Source organism: Primulina eburnea, chromosome 17, assembly GCF_022965805.1.
Source record: "Primulina eburnea isolate SZY01 chromosome 17, ASM2296580v1, whole genome shotgun sequence".
In the NCBI taxonomy this organism is placed as follows: Eukaryota; Viridiplantae; Streptophyta; class Magnoliopsida; order Lamiales; family Gesneriaceae; genus Primulina; species Primulina eburnea.
The window spans coordinates 16,198,529-16,218,936 of NC_133117.1; the positions used below are offsets into that span (position 1 = coordinate 16,198,529).

The following is a 20,408-nucleotide window of genomic DNA, read 5'->3' on the forward strand; positions in this document are numbered from 1 at the left end:
TCTTAATTTAAAAATATAGGATTTCAAAATACTATCAATTTTACATATAGATATCATACTCTTGCAATTTCTCACACAATTTACCCCGATAAGCGACTGATTAATTGAGTCAATGTCTCTTGTCAAAATTGAATTTAAATAGTGACAATTTTTATTAAAAAATATTTGATATCTATCTTAGGACCACGACTATTTTTTTAAAAATAAAAAATGAGATTTTTTTTAAATATTTGAATAAGACCAGGGACGTCGCTGACCCAAATCTCCCCAATACAAATTTTCATTTATAAGACAAAAACAACAAATAAATATTACCATTTAAGAAAATAAAAACAAAAATTCCTGCAATGCCTTGCATACGACGCCGTATAATGGAACTTGGCTTCCATTAGGCAAATAGCGTAGCTTAGTGGCCGACCCTTCATACCTACACACACTATAGACGCAAAGAAGTTCCAAAAATTAGTTAACGTAAGCGCCAAATCCTTCCCCAGCTCCTTGGATCTAACGGCTCACAAGATTCTTGAGCCACCCCTTTTCATCTCGACCCTACATTTCCCAATATTTTTTCAGAAATTTAGGCACTTGTCACCCCTAGGTGTTCTCTCTTTCTTGAATTCTATGTTGCTGGTTCTTTAGGTTAGGCCTCTCCACCTTCCCCTCTCTCTCTATCTGCAAGATTTCTCCTCCAAATTTCTTTTAACATTGGAGTGATTCAATCGGAATTCGTCAATGGTATACTAAATTCCCATGAATGTTTTTCATCATGATTATTTCCTCCTGTCTTTGATCTAAGTTCGACAATGCATGTTTCCAGGAGACAATGCTGGTGCCGCCATGGCTGGTAAGATTGCTAAACACAACCTTCTTCAATGTTTGCCGGACTCACGGGGATGCGGCCCGGAGCGAATGCAATATGTTTTGCTTAGATTGCAACAGCGATGGGTTTTGCTTCTACTGCAGGTCATCCAAACACGAAGATCATCAAGTTATTCAGGTCATTTCAGATATTTGGTTAATAGTCACAACTTCTGCCAGAATATTTATAACCACTTTTGACTCCACAAATCGAATCCACATACAACCATCACGAAAAAGTTAGAAAGAGCACGAATCCCCTCATCTAAATTAATCCATCATCTCGATATTCATTTTATATATTTTTAGAATGGCCTCGAATGCAATCTGCCCCGTCGAAAAGTAATGCATTACGCACAGTAAATATTCATATCAGTTGCACACACACACACACTCTTTCACATCTTCTTGAATTATATATATGAACAGATAAGGAGATCTTCGTATCACGACGTGGTGAGGGTTTCCGAGATTCAGAAGGTTTTGGAGATAAATGATGTGCAGACATATGTGATAAACAGCGCGAGGGTTTTGTTTCTGAATGAAAGGCCTCAGCCTAAAGGTGGGAAGACTGTCTCTCATGTATGTGAAATTTGTGGAAGGAGCCTTTTGGATACTTTTCGATTTTGTTCTTTGGGTTGTAAGGTCAGTAGTCTATTCAATTTCTATCTCTTTATTTTGTGTTTTCTTGATCCACATTCTTCTGTTTTTTCATCAAAATCAATTGGGATTTTTTATATTTTGGCATATAAGTTATTAAACATTACATTATAAATAAATAAATAAATAAATAAATGTGATTTGGAATAATTTTGAGTATTGATTTGAATAGAAGTAGGATGAAGAAAAGCCATAGGTAAATATTTTTATAAAATAGTTGGATATTAAACTTATATGTTAAAATCCATATTTCTTTCCGAGTATATTTGTGTCAAGTTAAAGATTTCAAATCCATAATTTGAAAATTTTCTTTTCCATCAAATCCAAATCCGAATAATGCATAAGTATTATAATAATGCAATTTCATAAACAATCTCCATCATCAGCATCATTGTTATAAGGTGTTACCAAGAAATTATAATAATACTTTATAAAATTTGGAATTCATCCTACTATGGAATTGTTAAACGGTCACACCCGGCCTATAATGGATTGATAAAGAATGACAGATGAAGAAATGGCCACAATATTCTAAAAGCCCTCGTCACCTTCTCATAACCAACTAATGGGCATCAATATCATCCTTTTGGCCTGTAATGCATCCATCAGTATTTGGTGCTAGCAATATTAAAAATAAAATTATTAGTTCAAATGTCGTGTATAGGTTTCTAAAATAAAAGTTTTTTCTGGAAAAATATTAAAATGATGAACTCGCATGTCATCATTAATCACTTTCTTCGATTATTTATATAATTTCTAAAGTGAAGATTTGTTCAATTAATGTCTTTATTGAAGAATGTTTTTTCCCCAATTTTCATTTTTGGTAAAAAAAAAAAAGAAAAAAAAGTGATGGTTTCATCAATCATTATATTGGTTTTTTTTTTTTTTTTTTTTTTTTTTTTTTGCTATGCAAAAAAATATGCAAATTCATGGTTTTGTTGAGTAAAGAATGATTTTTTGTCTCTATTTTCCATCTTTTTTAAAAAAATAATAAAAAAAAAGCTTGCGGGAATAAAGAGTAATGGGGATGCAAGCTTTACATTATATGAAAAGAATACGGTAGCAATACAAAGAGGAGAAGGTATTTCAAGAAGAGTGAAGGAAGAAGAAGAAGATCAAGAATTGCGTGAAGGATCACAACAAGAAATATACCCAATCTCACCTCCTCCTATTCTTTCTAGTGCAAGAAGAAGAAAGGGTATTCCTCATAGGGCTCCTTTTAGGTCCTAATTTTTTTCTCTTTAAATAATCTTTTCATAGAAATGGTAAATTATACAGCTCATTGTTCATAGGGTTACCCCCAAAAAATGAACAATAAAAAGTAAATGTGAATAGCAATTCATTGGGATCTGTATAAGTAATAGTTCCTAGCTACTAACTTTTGTCACAGTTGCATATTTTCTACGTATGATATTGAAATACGGGACATATATCAAAACCCATAAATTTTATGACCATTGTAGTGGTCCATTCATCAAATTTTACGAATAAAGAAGATTCCACGTTCCTCAAAAAATTCATTTTTTTTTCCTTTCATAATTTCAAATAATCGTGTCTGAAATTTAAAGATATTTCCTTCAAAGAAATGACCCGACCCCTCTTTAAAGATGGTGATTCAAGGGATTTTCGCGTACATGGCCGAATTTCATTCGTGTAGCCAAATAATCCAAGTGTAATTGGATTCTATGGACTCCTCGTGAAATTTTTATAGGAGAACATGAAATCAATCGAATTTGAGGTGATGAGATAAAATTAATCGATTTGAAGGGTTAATAAGATGTGACTTCTAGGATATTATCACAATCGGGTACGTATATTAGATTTAAGATTAAGATAATACTTAGGACAATGTGAACTCAAACTATTCGGACGAAAGTATTATGCTGAAACTGTGTCTTAAAATTTAATAAAACCAAGTGTTTGTGAAAGAGAGCAATAATTAGAAATTGTCATTGACAATTGCAAGTTGTAGATAAATTAAAGCCAAGGCTTTGTGAAGTCCGTTTAAATAATTTTTGTGGGCCCGTCATGTCACATGGGCCGTTCCCATAAAGAACAACACCTAGTTTAACAATACAATAAAATAAAATGTCTGCAATGGAACTATCAACTTTCTATGATTTGCTTGCTACCTAATTGTTTGCACAATATTTAGTATTGCGGGCGTGCTAGGTGCGAAAATACACCGATTTGTATGAAATTGATAAAAATCTAACTTCTAAAAACAAACGAAAGTGAATTCTAAATTTGACCGTCGGTTCTAATCTCCTAAAACAACTATAACGCCAAAATGAAAAAAACTATTGGAATTTGATGAATAAACGCATGAAATTGTTTATATTTTCAATAAACCGTAGCAATTTACAAGACAGAAACATATAAATATAAAGTCCTTGAAATCTAAAACGAGAGAATACTAGAAATATGCTAGAAATCTTAAAAACTATCACTTGAAGATTGAATTTTTACAGAGAGTATTTTTGCAGTATTTTGTCTGTGTAGTTGTTGTGTTTGTAGAGTTGTTTGTTGTGTGCCCATCTCTTTTCTCCCATCGCTGTGCCGTTTCACTCCACTCCCCCATGATCCACGTTCCCCGTTTTTCACGCCACGATCTCAACCTCCCACGTTCTTCTCTCTTTTGGCGCTCTGTGACCAGTTTTTGAATCAATAAAATCAATCCGACACATTAAACGGGCCTATACAATTTAATTGGCTTTGTGATTAATGTGAGCTTCATAATTAATTATTTTTAGCCCAAAAAATTGCTCCCCGCAAGCATTGGCCCGTGGGCAAAAATGCTAGTATATAGCCCAGTTCGACCCATTTATTTGTAGTGGCTGTGAATTGGCTTTGTATTAATGGGTCGTTCACCCAAAGACCAATTCATATGTGGATTTTAAATCATTGGGCTCCTTTCATTCTCTGATTCAAATCGTCTAGCCTCCCCGCCTCCTCGCCAAATCACTCTCCGCCTCTTCGTCGAATTGCTCTCCGCTGTTAGTGAGGAAGCGCGCTGTTATTTAGAATCCGCTCGTCTCGCCTCCGTCGTCGTCTCTCTTACACTGTGGTTGCTGAAGATTGGACAATGGTTCGAGATTCTTCTCCGGGGCGTCTTTCTAAACCAAGCGCCGCAGGCATGTCCTCTGTCTCAGTCGTCGCCTCCATCTCGTCGCCCATCGCGTTCGCCGGCACTGTTGTGGTTGCCGAGGGTGTAACAGTGGCTCGAGGCTATCTTTCGGCGCCTCTCCGTGACTCTGGCACCGTGGATTCTCCTTCTTCTCCAGCCCACGCCGCCGCTCCGCCATCTTCTGGGTTCGCCGGTTCTGCCATGGGTATTAATCCTTTCCTCACTGTTGCGGGGTTGTCGATGGGCTTTCCGACGAGCGTTGAGTCGTCTTCTTCCGCTAAGGAAAACGCCTCTCTCTGCTTGGGTCACCCTTTAATGGCGGTAACGACTGACTTCGAAGTTTCTACGACTGCATCTGTTCCTTCCACACGATGTTTGTGTAGTGACCCGTTCCAGAATCACCTACTAATCAAGAACTAAGCATGCAATCAACCTAATTAACAATAATCAGAGATAACAGCGGAAATACCACAAATGATAGATATACAATCCAATCGAAGTCTAGAACAACTCAAAATAAAATATCCAATACAACCATATCGAATCAAAACAATACCGATAAACTAAACCAACCAGCTACTCAACGTCCTCCTCCTGCTCCTCCTGAGCTGTCCAACCTGAGGCCTGCCCCGTGGGAATGGGGTGTCCAAGAATAAACAAAACCGAGGACGTGAGCGATAAGAACGCCCAGTACAAAAGTATGAGTATACAAACCTATATGAAATGCACATGCTATGATCATGATACCAGGGGTAGGTCAAGAAACAGGAATCACAAAAGGATCTCAACAATGCTCAGTCTAGAGGCGCCAAGTGGATAGTGCCGCGCGGTACACCTCTGGGTCACTGCATCCACTACAAGACAGACGTGGACCTAAAAATGTCCCGGACCACCGAAGCCCTCCCGACCCGTCGGCCACTGTGTACTCTCGGTGTCCATGCGTCCACAAGACAGACAGGGCTGAGCGGCCCACAAGATATAGCTTATCTCGAAAGAGATACAGCTCAACAGTAAAGGCTATCTCAAAGGAGATACGGCTCAACATGAAATGCAATGTGCAGTAATAAAGCGTGACATAATAGCATGCATCATATGACATATATCAATGCACCACATAATCATGCAACACATATAAGAATGTATACTCGACCAGGATATCTCGGATAGTACTTTCGTACCTCTATCACAGCAAGCCTAGCCTTACGCAACACCGCTAATCAGGTCTAGAACAAGCCTACGCATCAAAAGCATACCCAATGAACAATACTACCATGCTCGACTAGCAAAACCAGTACTCTCCAGTACTACCAAAGGTTTAGGGTTTACCTTCGTCCGTCGACAGCCCTTTGATGTCGATTGCCTCGTAACTCAGGCGTCGCTACGCTACCAATCCTGGCAGCTCTTGGCTATCGCTCGACCGACAACTAACCCTAGAAACCTTCCAAACTTCTCAAATATGAGACATAACTCAAGAATTTGCAATGCAAAATGAGGAAATCCGAGCACTATTTATAGGCTATGTTCGGATCCACCGAACCCACTTCGGAACGTCCGAACTCCTACGTGTCCATCGGCTCTTGACACCTCATGATCGGATCCACCGAACTTACACTTCGGATCATCCGAACTTGCATGTAAACCGACGTGTCGATCGACTCTTGACACCTCATGATCGGATCCACCGAACTTACTTCGGATCGTCCGAACTCTTCGGTGCTACCGAACCATCTTCGGTCCGTCCGATCACGACCACGGTCAAAATTACACATTAAACCTTCTTAATCACCATTAATCCGTTAATTACCCAATTTGGAATTCGGGCTACTACAGGCGGTATGTTCTATTCCAGACTTCGGCCCCGTCTGTATGAATATCTACAATCGGAGTCGCTCTTCTCCTATTGCCTCGATACTACCGAACGTCAGACACTTTGGCATATCTGCCACTGACTCTCTATTCACTGCTTGTATATAATCAATATTTTAAAGCAACACCATCGCAACGTATAAAATCTAGTATTTGGTTTGTAGGAAACTCAAACCGGATCTGATTCGAGTTATTTTCCCCCATTCAAACATTGAATTACCTTTTTGCGTAATCCGGTTTTTGTTGATTGAACAAGTCGAAATCTTGAAATCTCGATATCAAATCTATCAATACGAATCTGAAATAACATATATAACATGTACCATATCAATCTCGAACTCAAGGTAGGATATGTGTGTAGATCAATATGAAATTTCAATAACTTTCGACGGCATAACGGCGTAGTCTCTATATACCGATAATACCAACACTAGAATTATATCATCAGCTCATAACCATCACAATCTATACATCATAATCTAAAAATCTGCATATTCTCATTTCAACACATGCTGGAAAATGAACCGATAGCATATGATACCCGTTTGAAAGGATCGGTTAATCAAATAAAGAGTGTTTAGAAGGGAGGGTTGAATAAACACTGCTCCAATTTAAATATTCTTAGACAATATGAGTTCAGTTTTGTTACAAACTGAAACTAGATATCCCGTCGGTCAATAACAATCAGTTAAACTGAATAAAACAGTTGCGGAAAATAAACTGACTGAAAGATAGAGTATCTAACTGAAAATGACAACTGAAGTAATGACACCGCAATTTGTTTCTGGATGTTCGGAGACTTGAATAACTCCTACGTCACCCCTTCTATCACGAAGATAGGATATTCACTAAAAGACTTTGAACAAATACAAAATACTGCACTGATCCACTTCAGTTTGGACTTATCACTTTGCAAAAACTGAAACTCTTAGTATGCAACACTTTTACAGATCGTAACTGATCTTAGCACAACGTAGAAAATATATCAAAGATTACAAAGTGCTATTTAAGCTCGAGAATGTAGTCTTGAATACTACTGATATAACTAATAACCGTGAGCTTTGATTTCTGAATGCAAGTAGATATTTTTGCAGCGTGACAGCAAGTAAAATGAGATAACTTAAAGTCGGGTGTGTCTTCAGTTGCTGCCTTCGACTATTTATAGGCTCTCATCTCAATGGTAACATTAAAGAATGTTTGAATATTCTAACCGTTGATTGCCACGTCGATATACTCTGTCAGTCGTACACTGTTCATTCTGTAATGCGTCGTTCCACTGCTAGTTGCAGGTATATGTACTATTTGTCGGTTGTCGCTTTCAACTGATGACGTGTACAGCTGAGAGATCAGCTGGTAAAGAATCAGTTGACGAGAATGAACTTCAGTTGTATCGATCAGTTAACTGAGTTCAGCAGATGACGTGTTCAGTTGATGATCAGTTCAGTTGCTTAGTTCAGTTGGTAAGTCTTTTGTCAAAACACCGGAATTAAGTTTCCAACAATTCCCCCTTTATGGTGTTTGACAAAACTTAGAGTAAAATAAAACTGAATAACTGAACTCTTGTAGATAAAATAAGATGTAGATTCAACCGAACTCATATTCTTCACAAATACAAGAATTTAAGATTCTTCTGCTTTTCTAAAATCTCTTCAAGACTCTTCCCCCTTTTTGTCAAACAGCTCCATCTTATTAGATAATCTACGAATGTCAATAGACAAGAGGTGGACAGAGTCGGAAATATTGCTGATAGCAGTAGTCATTGCAACTTGAAGCAGGTCGATTTTTCTTGAAACAAGATATTCCACACTGTCGACCCGTTGGTTAATAGAGTCTTGAGTGGCAGTGAGACTCGACAATAACCTTTTGTTTTTCTGTATATCTTCAACTGCAAATGACAAAGAGGTAACAACAGCTTGTATGGCGTTCAGTTTTTCTAAGTTGAACTGATGAGAATGGTCCAACTTCAGAGTGTGTGACAGTTGAGTGTTCTGAATCTTTGAGATGGCAGTAAGCATTTGTTGCATACTGTCCTGCATATTCTGAACTTCTTCAAAAATAAGATCAAAATCTGATGAAGATAGAGGAGGAGACTGATGAGAGGTTCCTGGTTCTCTTGTTGTGTGTTCAGAAATGACTAAGGCTTGGTCAGTTGAGACTGTAGCAACAACATTCTGAACTGGAACATCAGTTACAATGATTTATCCTTGAACTGGAGGCGGTGATGGTGGATTCTGATCAGCAGATGAGCTGGCCTGATTATTATCAGATGGGGAAGAATCCAAACTTGTGCCTGTAACGGATGATCTTGAGAATCAATCGGCACATCAGTTGAAGGGATTTGGTTAGCAGATGAAACTTGCTGAACGAGCCTCTGGATCGTCTTGATCAACAGGGTGATCAACTTTGTCAGAAGTAGGGTCGTTCAAATGGGATTCTTATACCACTGCTTGAATAATTTCATCAATATTTGAGAAAGAAAGCTCGGCCGCAGTGTACAGTTGCTGTTCAGCAGGAGAAGATTGAGGCATATCCTGAACTGGCTCTTCAGTTAGAACAAGAACCTGTTCAAAGGATGATTTTTGCTGCTCAGAATTAGGTTCCTCAATTATTTCCTCTTCATCATTATCTGAATCGCCTTGATGAAGAACTAATTCTTGATCTTTTTCCCAAAATTTTATCTGAGATTGTAACCCAAGCAAATCAGTATCAAGCTGAGTAATTACTGCTTGATCAGCATACACAGTAGGATTTGTTGGAATGTAGTTAGCCTTCAGCTTATTAAGAATTTGTGCTAACTTCTTTGCTCTCATCAGATCAAACAAATAAGTTTTTCTTTCCATAGCCTGAGAAATTGTGGCAGCTTTCACCGTTCTTCGAACAAATGCTTCCAATTTGATGAAGGTATTTAGCTGTGATTTCTTCTTCAGTTGCTTGGCAAAAATTTGGGTGCGATAAGCTGTCCAAGCATCATAGGCCTGAATTTTTGAAGCTGCAAGACTATTAACCTTTGCAGCAGAAATGTCCAGTTTGGTCTTTAGTGGCATAGTGTTCTTCGCATTAAAAACTTTAAATTTTGATGATCTTTCTGAATCATCAGCCACTAACCCTTTTATTTTCAGCAGATAACTGAGTTGCACTACAAATCCCTTGGATTGTTTGGAAGACAGGAACATATTCTTCAGAATATTAAATATAAGATGCTTCCAGTTGAGTTGACGATTAGCCATAATAACAGAAATTTCTTGAAATTTCTCCAAAGTAAGGGCAGCAAACGATCCAGCTTTTGCCAAAAGCCCTTTGGCTACAACATCAGCAAGTAACTAAACTTCATACTTCAGTTCTTTCTTTGGATCAGAGACTTTGATCTTCCGTCCATCAGCGGAAAGTGAAGTTTGCATCTCTTCAATATCAGAAGCTTTAACATCCGAGAGATGTGCCAATCCATCATAGGGTAGAGAGAAAATTTCTCCAAAGGAGTCTTCAGAGATGGTCAGAGACTGATTATTGACAGTAGAAACTATGTTGCCATCAGAGTTGACCATACAGGTGGAGTAGAAATCCTGAAGTTCTTTTGGGTAGATTTCTTGAGATGATTTTCCCAAGAACGTCCGTAATCCAGCAGTCTCAAGTTTTTGAAAAACTTTCTTGACATCATCATCCCCGAAGGATAGAATTGACCCAACATTGATAGCCATAGCATTTAGCATATAAGCGGGAATTTGAGTTGCCATTGAGAACTGAATGAATTATTGAAAAGAAAATTGAAGGATGAAATTTGTTCTTGCTCTCAAAAGATTGTGGATAAGCGTAAAGAGAAACTGAAATGGAGCGGGTAAAATCCTTTTGTGAGTGACTGTTCGAATTTTTGGACACGTGTCAGTCCAAGAAAATTTTGAATAAATTCGTGTGTACGTGTGCCAAACGCGTGTGTATTTGAACGGTTTCAAAGGTGTCCACGTTGACACTAATCATTTACTGAAAGGCAGCATTTAATGCTTGAAAGATAGTCACGTCGCTTGATTTGGAATAAAATAGGTTTAATTAGTTAACTTACGTGAGAAGATTAGTGAGAAGCTCAACTGAACGATCAGTTGTTAAACTGTGTCCTTTCAGTTGAGAACTGACTAACCAATTGTCTTCTCAGTTAACCTCTTAAAGCCAATATTCCCCCTTAATAAATGCATAAAATAATTAAAGCGAAAAATAAATATCACATATATTATTTGCTGCCGACACATTGACGACCCTTCAGCTTCCTTGAACGTCTGCTATAAATAGAAATGACATTGTTAGTTTCAGTCATATTGGTGGAAGAAAGAGAAAACATTCAAGACAAGAAAAATGGCATATGCGAGTAGCTCGAGTGGTTCTCCATTTTCTCTGGAAGCTAGGAAGGCGGCTATCGAAGATGAAGTCTTCTACACCAGTCTTCCCTACTGGGAAAAATTATAGGAGCTTGAGTTCCTGTATAATTCTGGTGAGGCTACCACTCCCAGACTCGTGGCTCAGTTGACAGAAGTGCGGGAGCGCTTGAATATAGCTGTTTGGGTGGATGTCTTTAAAGATGGTCATATCCATCAACTGATGCTTCAAAAGGAACTGGAGATTCTCAATCGCATAGCTTCTTCTCATAGCTTTTGTAAGATGTCTTCCTCAGCTCTATCAGTTTGGTTGAGAATGTGGATAGCCGATGTAGAGGAAAAATATGACAATGTAATCCAAGCGAATATTTATCGTTGAATGAAATATTTATTTTGATGTAACTTTGTGTTTCTTTTTCCTGCAAGTAATAAGTTTCAATAACAGATGAATTGATGAACTGATGAAACACTAACTGATAGAAGATTAACTGACATCAGTTGAGAGTCATATAAATAAACAACTAACTGAAGAATCAGTAAATGACAGTAAAACTGAAAGACAATAATAACAACTGATTAGGATAAATCAATTAATCCAAGTATATTGCGAAAATGAGAAAACTTAGTCTCAGCCAGTGGTTTGGTGAAGATATCAGCTGCTTGCTGCTCGGTTGAGACGTATTCCAATCTGATGTTCTTCTTTAAAGCATGATTTTTGATGAAGTGATGTCTGACATCTATGTGCTTAGTTCTGGAGTGAAGAACTGGATTATAGGTAATAGCAATTGTGCTTGTGTTGTCACGGAATATGGAGATTCCTTTGCATCAACACCATAATCTTTCAGTTGTTGCTGAATCCAGAGCAGTTGAGCACAGCAGCTTCCAGTAGCAAGATATTCTGCTTCAGTTGTGGAAGTTTCTATGGATGTTTGCTTCTTACTGAACCAATAGATCAGTCTGTCTCCTAGAAACTGACATGATCCACTTGTACTTTTTCGATCAAGCTTGCATCCTGCATAATCTGCATCTGAATAACCAACTAAATTGAAAGATGAGTCTTTAGGATACCATAATCCAACATTTTGAGTGCCTTTAAGATATTTCAGGATACGCTTGGCAGCTGAAAAATGTGATAGCTTAGGATTTGTTTGAAATCTAGCACACATGCATACATCAAACACAATATCAGGACGACTAGCAGTTAGGTACAATAATGAAACTATTAAACCTATGTAAAGTGTCGTCTCAACTGATGTTCCCCCTTGATCAGTGTCTAATTTAACTGATGAGCTCATGGGAGTGCTTGCAGCTGAACATGATTCCATGCCAAATTTCTTCAGCAATTCCTTAGTGTATTTGGTTTGACTGATAAAAGTTCCTGAATCCAGTTGCTTCACTTGTAAACAAAGGAAGAATGTCAGTTCACCCATCATGCTCATTTCGAACTTATCCTGCATTAACTTGGCAAATTTCTCGCATAATTTGGGGTTAGTTGACCCAAATATAATGTCATCAACATAAATTTGAACGAGTAGAATATGATCATTCTTGGAGAATTTGAACAAGGTCTTATCAACTGATCCAACCAAGAAATCGTGATCAGTTAGAAATTTTGAAAGAGTTTCGTACCAAGCTCTTGGAGCTTGTTTAAGACCATATAAGGCTTTGTTCAAATGATAAACATGATCAGGAAGCTGATGATTGATAAAACCCGGAGGTTGTTCAACGTAGACTTCTTCTTGCAACTGGCCATTTAGAAATGCATTCTTTACATCCATTTGATAGACTTTGAAGTTTTTGAATGAAGCATAGGCGATGAATATTCTGATTGCCTCCAGTGTTGCAACTGTTGCATAAGTCTCATCATAATCAATTCCTTCTTCCTGCCTATAGCCTTGTGCTACTAGCCTTGCTTTGTTACGCACAACTGAACCATCTTCGTTCAGCTTGTTCCTGTATACCCATTTTGTACCTATAACAGTTTTTGAAATTGGTCTTGGAACTAAGTTCCAGACGTTGTTATGGACAAACTGATTTAGCTCTTCTTGCATTTCATTTATCCAGTTAGGATCAGCAAGAGCTTCATCAGTTTTCTTTGGTTCCAAATGATATACAAAGGCTGAATGAATAAATAGATTGAGCATCTGATATCTGGTTCATACTGGATCAGATGGATTACCTATTACCAGTTCTGGAGGATGTGATTTCTTCCATTTAAGTTCAGCATTTGTTGCTTCTCTATCAGCCATTTCTTCGATAGGTAACTGAGTGTTCTCAGTTTCAATTGGAGCTAATTCAGTTGGCGACTGATTCACATTTGTTTGCTCCATTAACTGATTGTCAAGATTTTCTTCCAATTCAGCTGATTGATCCAATATCTCAGGTTCAAGTGTTTGGAGGTTGCTTTGATTAATATGAATGTCTTCTTCATCATCATCATCCAAGCTTATATCTGTAAATATATCAGCTAGCTCAACTGTATCAGTTGGCTTAATAGTTAGTGCAGATTCATCAAACACAAAATGAATAGATTCCTCAACATTCAAAGTATTTTTTTTGAATATTCTATAAGCTTTACTCACTGAAGAATAACCAAGAAATATTCCCTCTGCAGATTTAACATCAAAAGCTTTTAAATGAGTTTTACCATTGACAAGTATAAAGCATCTGCAGCCGAATATTTTAAAATATAAAACCACACTTTTTCTTCCATGCCAGATCTCATAAGATGTTTTCATATGATTCTTATTAATCATTGATCTGTTTTGAGTGTAACACGCAGTGTTCACTGCCTCTGCCCAAAACCTTTGAGAGATACTGGAATCAGCAAGCATTGTTCTAGCAGCCTCTTTGAGGGTCCGATTTCTCCTTTCAGCTACACCATTTTGCTGAGGAGTTCTAGCTGCTTAAAGCTCATGCTTGATTCCGGTATTCTCTAAATAATCTGAAAGAATTTGATTGATAAATTCAGTTCCTCGATCGGATCTGATTCTATCAATTCCAAATGATTTATCATTTAATAATCTTTTGAAAAGCTTAATCAGTTGAGCAGCAGTTTGGTCTTTGGATTTGAGAAATATGACCCAAGTGAATCTTGAAAAGTCATCTACAACCACCAAGGTGTATTTCATTCCCCCTAAGCTCATGACTGGTATTGGACCAAATAGATCCATATGTAACAGTTCTAAGCATCGGGAAGAAGATTTACGACACTTGTTCTTAAAATAAGATTTGATTTGCTTACCAAACTGACATGCTGAGCAAATTTTGCTTTGATAAAATCCATTTTGGGCAATCCAGTAACAAGATCGTGGTTACTCAAATAAGCAATAGATTTGAAATTCAGGTGGTTTAACCTCTTATGCCACAACCAGTTTTTAGAAGATTTTAAAGCAATAAAACATACTGGCGCATAAGGTTGATCATTCCAGCTGACTTTATAAGTGTTTCCATACCTTTTGCCAGTTAGGATGATCTCTTCAGTTGAGGTTTTGACTGAACAAGAATGTTTGTCAAACTGAACTGAGAATCCATTATCGCATAACTGACTGATGCTAATCAAATTATACTTGAGATTCTCAACTAATAATATGTCATTAATGGTGAAGCTACCATGGATAAGCTTACCCTTACCCACAGTTTTACCTTTAGAATTATCTCCAAAACTGATGTTTGGTCCAGTGTACTTAACCAGTCGAGATAATAATTTTGAATCTCCTGTCATGTGGCGTGAACATCCACTATCCAAGTACCATATAGATTCAATGCTTGTACCTGTTACCTGCAATCACACACAAGATAAGATTCTGGTACCCCTATTTCTATTTCGGTCCAAAGTTGATTAGTCCTTTATGAATCCAGACTTGGATCAGTCTTACTGACCGTCCAGTTGCTGTATTCCAGATGGTCTTTCCCTGTCTGTGTGTGCTTGGTGTATGGTGTGCAGGAGATACAACATGTGATTTGCCCTTTTTCAACTGATTGTTCAGCCAGTATCTTTTCTGAACTGGCTTACTGTTGTAGTAATTTGAGTAGCCATTTGAGTAATTTATGCTGAAAATTTTTGGTTGCTGACTTCGAGAGTCAGTCACAACTTTTGGGCTATAACCAATTCCACATCTTTTTCCCTTGTTCATACTTTGATTTGGCTGTTCAATCAGTTTACTCGGCTCAGCTTGTTCTTGTACCATAACTGATTTTACAAAGTGAATGTATTCCCTTTGTTTATATTCAGTTTTGGCTGAGTATCTTTGGAAGACGAATCATCTTTACTACAGAATCCTAAACCAGTTTTATCATTAACTGATTTCTGAGAATTCTGTATATCAGTTAAAGCATCAGACGATTTGTTCCAAGCCTGAATAAGCTCAGCGTGCTTTGAATTTTCAAGCAACAACTTTTGAATCATTAATTGATCCCTGCTTCTTTCATTTCTGAGCTCAGCAATCTCCCTTTTCAGACTCAACATATCAACTGATTCATCAGTTTTTGTTTTATCGTCTTTGGGATCATTTTGCTTTGCTCTGGCTTTTTCAAAAGATAAAGCAAGCTTTTGATACTCATTAACCATGTCATGCAATGTTGAAATAAGTTCTTCTCTAGTAAAATTAGTTGAACTAAAATCAAATACCTGTTGACTGCTGGACTCCAGTTCTATATCAGCAGCCATCAGACATTTCACTTCTTCTTCATTGTCACTAGAACTGCATGAAGTTTCTGGTTCTGATTCCTCGCTGTCAGTGTCTGCCCATTTGGCTTTGCTATCTTCAGCTAGGAGTACTTCATGTTTCTTTCTGTAAGGCTTCTTGTCGTCCTTAGATCTCCTCTTGTGCTCATACACTTTCTTCTTTCTTTCAGTTGAAACTTGACTGTCCTTCTTAGGCTTGGGACAGTCAGCAATATAATAACCTAGTTTGCCACAGTTGTAGCATGCATTTGACTCTTTTCTGGAGTTGTTTCTTTGATAGTGCTTCTGAAAATTCCCTTGATTTTTCCTCATAAATCTTCCAAATTTCATAACGAACAATGACATGGCATCGTTGCTTTCTCAACTGAACCAGTTGGTTCTGTTCTTACAGCAGTTAAGGCAGTAGTAGCTGTTGGAGTAGATGGTTCTCCTTCTCGAGTTTGTAGTTCAAACTCGTATGCCTTCAAGTCAGCAAATAGATCATGGAGTTCAACTTTGTTTAAATCTTTAGACTCCCTCATTGCCATAGTTTTAACATCCCATTCCTTGGGAAGACCTCTGATCACCTTCAAAGCTACTTCTTTATTGGTATACACTTTTCCAAGTGCATTCAGTTCGTTGATGATGCAACTGGTTCTTTCATCATATTCATGCATTGTTTCTCCAAATTTCATTCTGATGTTGTCGAACTTCTGCACGGCAACAGAAAGTTTGTTTTCTTTTGTTTGTTCATTGCCTTCGCAAAGCTGAATTAGCTTCTCTCAAATCTCTTTGGCTGTCTTACACATCTTGATTTTACTGAACGTTACATTGTCCAGTGTTTTATACAATATGTCCTTTGCTACATTGTTTAGATTTTCTTTCCTCTTGTCCTCACTAGTCCACTCATCTCTGGGCTTTTCTATACGATGAGGTGCCCCATCAGTAATGGCAACGCTGTATTGGCTTTCAAAATCTACATGGGTCCGTCAGTTATAACATACCACATATCATCATCTTGTGCAGCTAGGTGAGCTTGCATCCTGATCTTCCAATCGTCGAAATCTTCTCTAGAGAACATAGGAATCTTGTTGAATGAATAAATAGTGAACAAATTGAGTGTAGATAATCTTTGATAGGATATAACTTGCTCTGATACCACTTGAAAGATCGGTTAATCGAATAAAGAGTGTTTAGAAGGGGGGGTTGAATAAACACTGCTCCAATTTAAATATTCATAGACAATATGAGTTCAGTTTTGTTACAAACTGAAACTAGATATCCCGTCGATCAATAACAATCAGTTAAACTGAATAAAACAGTTGCGAAAAATAAACTGACTGAAAGATAGAGTATCTAACTGAAAATGACAACTGAAGTAATGACACCACAATTTGTTTCTGGATGTTCGGAGACTTCAATAACTCCTACGTCACCACTTCTATCACGAAGATAGGATATTCACTAAAAGACTTTGATCAAATACAAAACACTGCACTGACCCACTTCAGTTTGGACTTATCACTTTGCCAAAACTGAAACTATTAGTATGCAACACTTTTACAGATCGTAACTGATCTTAGCACAACTTATAAAATATATCAAAGACTACAAAGTGTTATTTAAGCTCGAGAATGTAGTCTTGAATACTACTGATATAACTGATAAGCGTGAGCTTTGATTTCTGAATGCAAGTAGATATTTTTGCAGCGTGACAACAAGTAAAATGAGATAACTGAATGTCGGGTGTGTCTTCAGTTGCTGCCTTTGACTATTTATAGGCTCTCCTCTCAACGGTAACATTAAAGAATGTTTGAATATTCTAACCGTTGATTTCCACGTCGATATACTCTGTCAGTCATACACTGTTCATTCTGTAATGCGGCGTTACGCTGCAAGTTGCAGTTATATGTACTATTTGTCGGTTGTCGCTTTCAACTGATGATGTGTACAGCTGAGAGATCAGATGGTAAAGAATCCGTTGACGAGAATGAACTTCAGTTGTATCGATCAATTAACAGAGTTCAGCAGATGACGTGTTCAGTTGATGATCAGTTCAGTTGCTTAGTTCAGTTGGTAAGTCTTTTTTACAAAACACCGGAATTAAGTTTCCAACACCGTTCTTTGATCCTTTTCTGATTCTACGATGTCTATTATCTCGAGAATACATTGTAGAACTCAAATCCTAATTTCCCTAACATCTCAACTTTAAAACATGCTAAAATGTAGTAATACTTACATCTTTTTGTAGCTTTTAACAAAAAGAGTACGGAACAGAAGTCAGATCGAAATTCGGGTGGTTAGATCTTGTACAAGCTAATTTCTAAGCTAAGAACATTCTTGAGGCTTTCATGGAGGTTTTGTCTCTTTCATGTATGTGCAAGGGTGAAGAAATGCAGACTCAGCACTAATATTGCATGGCAAGGGACACATGGCTTATTTTTCAAGTTGCACGTCTCACCGCGGGTGCGCTCGCTCTGCACCGCGAATGCTCTGAGCACACTGGATCACATTCAACAATTCAGAAGACACGACCGCGGGTGCACTAGGTCTTGTACTGCGGATGCGCTGACTCTACTGTACAGACACCGCGGGTGCGATCATGTTTCTGGTGCGGCTGCGGTCTCTTTGCCACTAAACTCAACTTGCAACGTCGCTTCTCCCTATCTGTTCTTCCATTCCCTTATTCATAATACATGACAACTCAAAATTATCAAACTAAAATCTCTGGTATTACATTTCTCCCCCTCGTAGATATGAGTTCGTCCTCGAACTCGCAGGCAATCAATCATAGCATGTAAAAGAAGTAATATAATCAAAAGCTGAATAAATACTCACGTCATGGAAATAACTCTGGATATCTCTGTCTCATTTTTGATTCTGTCTCCCAAGTCGCTTATTCAGTGCCATGATGATTCCATTAGACTTTCACTAGCGGAATAGTTTTCGTTCTGAGCTGTTTTTCTTTCTAATCAAGAATCTGAGTTGGCTGTTCAATATAACTCAAAGTGTCGTCAAGCTCGGCTTTATCAGACTGAATGACATGAGAAACATCAGGCATATATCTACGCAACATCGATACATGAAAGACATCATGTATCTCAGATAGAGAAGGAGGAAGAGCAAGTCGATATGCACGATCACCAATTTTCTCAAGAATCTCGTATGGACCGATGTATCTAGGAGACAACTTCCCACGTTTACCAAATCTGACAATACCTCTGAAAGGAGAAATCTTCAAAAATACTCTGTCTCCTTGTTCAAACACTAATGGTCTACGTCTAACATTTGCATACTTGGCTTTTCTATCCTGAGATGTCTTCATTCTCGTCTGAATTAGTTTCACTTTCTCAGTCATCTCTCGGATCATATCAGGCCCAAGTTCTGGTACTTCCGATATATCATCCCAATATAGAGGAGATCTGCACTTCTTGCCATATAATGCTTCAAACGGTGCCATCTTGATTCTCGTCTGATAGCTGTTGTTGTACAAGAATTCACAAAGAGGTAGTGAATCTTGCCAACTAGTGCCAAAATCTAGCACTACAGCTCTCATCATATCCTCTAATGTCTGGATAGTCCGCTCAGACTATCCATCGGTCTGAGGATGATATGCAGTACTCAGGTGAAATGTCGTACCTAAAGCCTGCTGCAAACTGTGCCAGAAATGTGAAGTGAATCGGGGATCACGATTTGATACAATAGATTTCGGCACACCATGCAATCTAACCACTTCTCTGACATAGATCTCTGCCATCTGATCATGTAGGTACGTCATTCTGTACGGATTAAAACATGCTGATTTGGTCAATCTGTCAATCACGACCCAAATTGCATCACAGTCCCAGGATGATCGTGGTAACTTCGTAACAAAATCCATGGAAATGTGATCTCATTTCCATTCAGGAATAGATAACTTTGAAGTAAACCTCCGGGTTTCTTCCTCTCGGCCTTCACCTGTTGGAAATTCAAACACTTAGATACAAACTCTGTAATGTCTGATTTCATATTTTTCCACCAAAACTGTGTCTTTAGATTGTTGTACATCTTTCTGCCGCCTAGGATGAATACTGAACCGACTACGGTGCGCTTCTGACCATATTTGTTGTTTCAAATCTGAAACATCTGGCACTACAAGACGGTTATTCACATATAAAACATGATCAATTACCTGATAGTCTGACTGATGTCCTGATCTGACCATCTCAATCGACTTTTGAACATTCGGATCATTTTTCTGTGTTTCTTTAATGCGAACAATCAAATCTGGTTCGACTTGAACCGCAAGCAAGTCGCAATGGTCTACTACCTGTATCGAATACTAATCCAGACAAACAACAATTTCAATCAAATTCGAAACACCTATCGTCGACAAGGATAGAGCACATACCTTTCGACTCAAGGCATCCGCTGCTGCATTAGACTTCCCTGGATAGTACTTGATTTCACAGTCAAAGTCCTTCAATAAATCAAGCCATCTATGATGTCTCATATTCAACTCTGACTGTGAAAACAGGTATTTCAAGCTCTTGTGATCAGAATATATTTCAAACTTTTCGCCGTAGAGATAGTGTCGCCATAATTTCAGTGCAAATACAATAGTTGCCAATTCAAGATCATGAATTGGGTAACGAATCTCGTGTGGCTTCAACTGTCTTGAGGCATAAGCAATGACATGTCCTCGTTGTATCAGAACACATCCTAGCCCTCTGTGGGATGCATCACAATATACAACGAAATCACCAGTACCTGAAGGAATAGTAATCACTGGAGCACTGGTTAATCTTTTCTTCAATTCTAGAAAACTGGACTCACAAGCTTCTGACCAAATAAACGGAGTATTCTTTTGTGCCAACTGAGTGATCGGCTT

The 20,408-nt window shown here is 38.0% G+C and overlaps 1 protein-coding gene across 1 annotated transcript; it reads left to right on the forward strand.

Annotated features, from left to right (window-relative positions):
* The first annotated feature begins 490 nt into the window (after positions 1–490).
* Positions 491–2,905, forward strand: LOC140818819 (protein RGF1 INDUCIBLE TRANSCRIPTION FACTOR 1-like). Its single transcript, XM_073178879.1, has 4 exons — positions 491–735; positions 818–997; positions 1,288–1,503; positions 2,521–2,905. The coding sequence occupies exons 1-4, from the start codon at positions 733–735 to the stop codon at positions 2,746–2,748; spliced, it is 627 nt and encodes a 208-aa protein (XP_073034980.1). The 5' UTR covers positions 491–732; the 3' UTR covers positions 2,749–2,905.
* Positions 2,906–20,408: the final 17,503 nt, after the last annotated feature.

What these genes read in the sequence shown, in the direction of transcription:
- LOC140818819 (XM_073178879.1), top strand. An exon ending in AAGATCATCAAGTTATTCAG is followed by an intron (nt 998 to 1,287) that starts GTCATTTCAGAT and finishes ATATATGAACAG; the next exon opens with ATAAGGAGATCTTCGTATCA. An exon ending in TTTGTTCTTTGGGTTGTAAG is followed by an intron (nt 1,504 to 2,520) that starts GTCAGTAGTCTA and finishes ATAAAAAAAAAG; the next exon opens with CTTGCGGGAATAAAGAGTAA.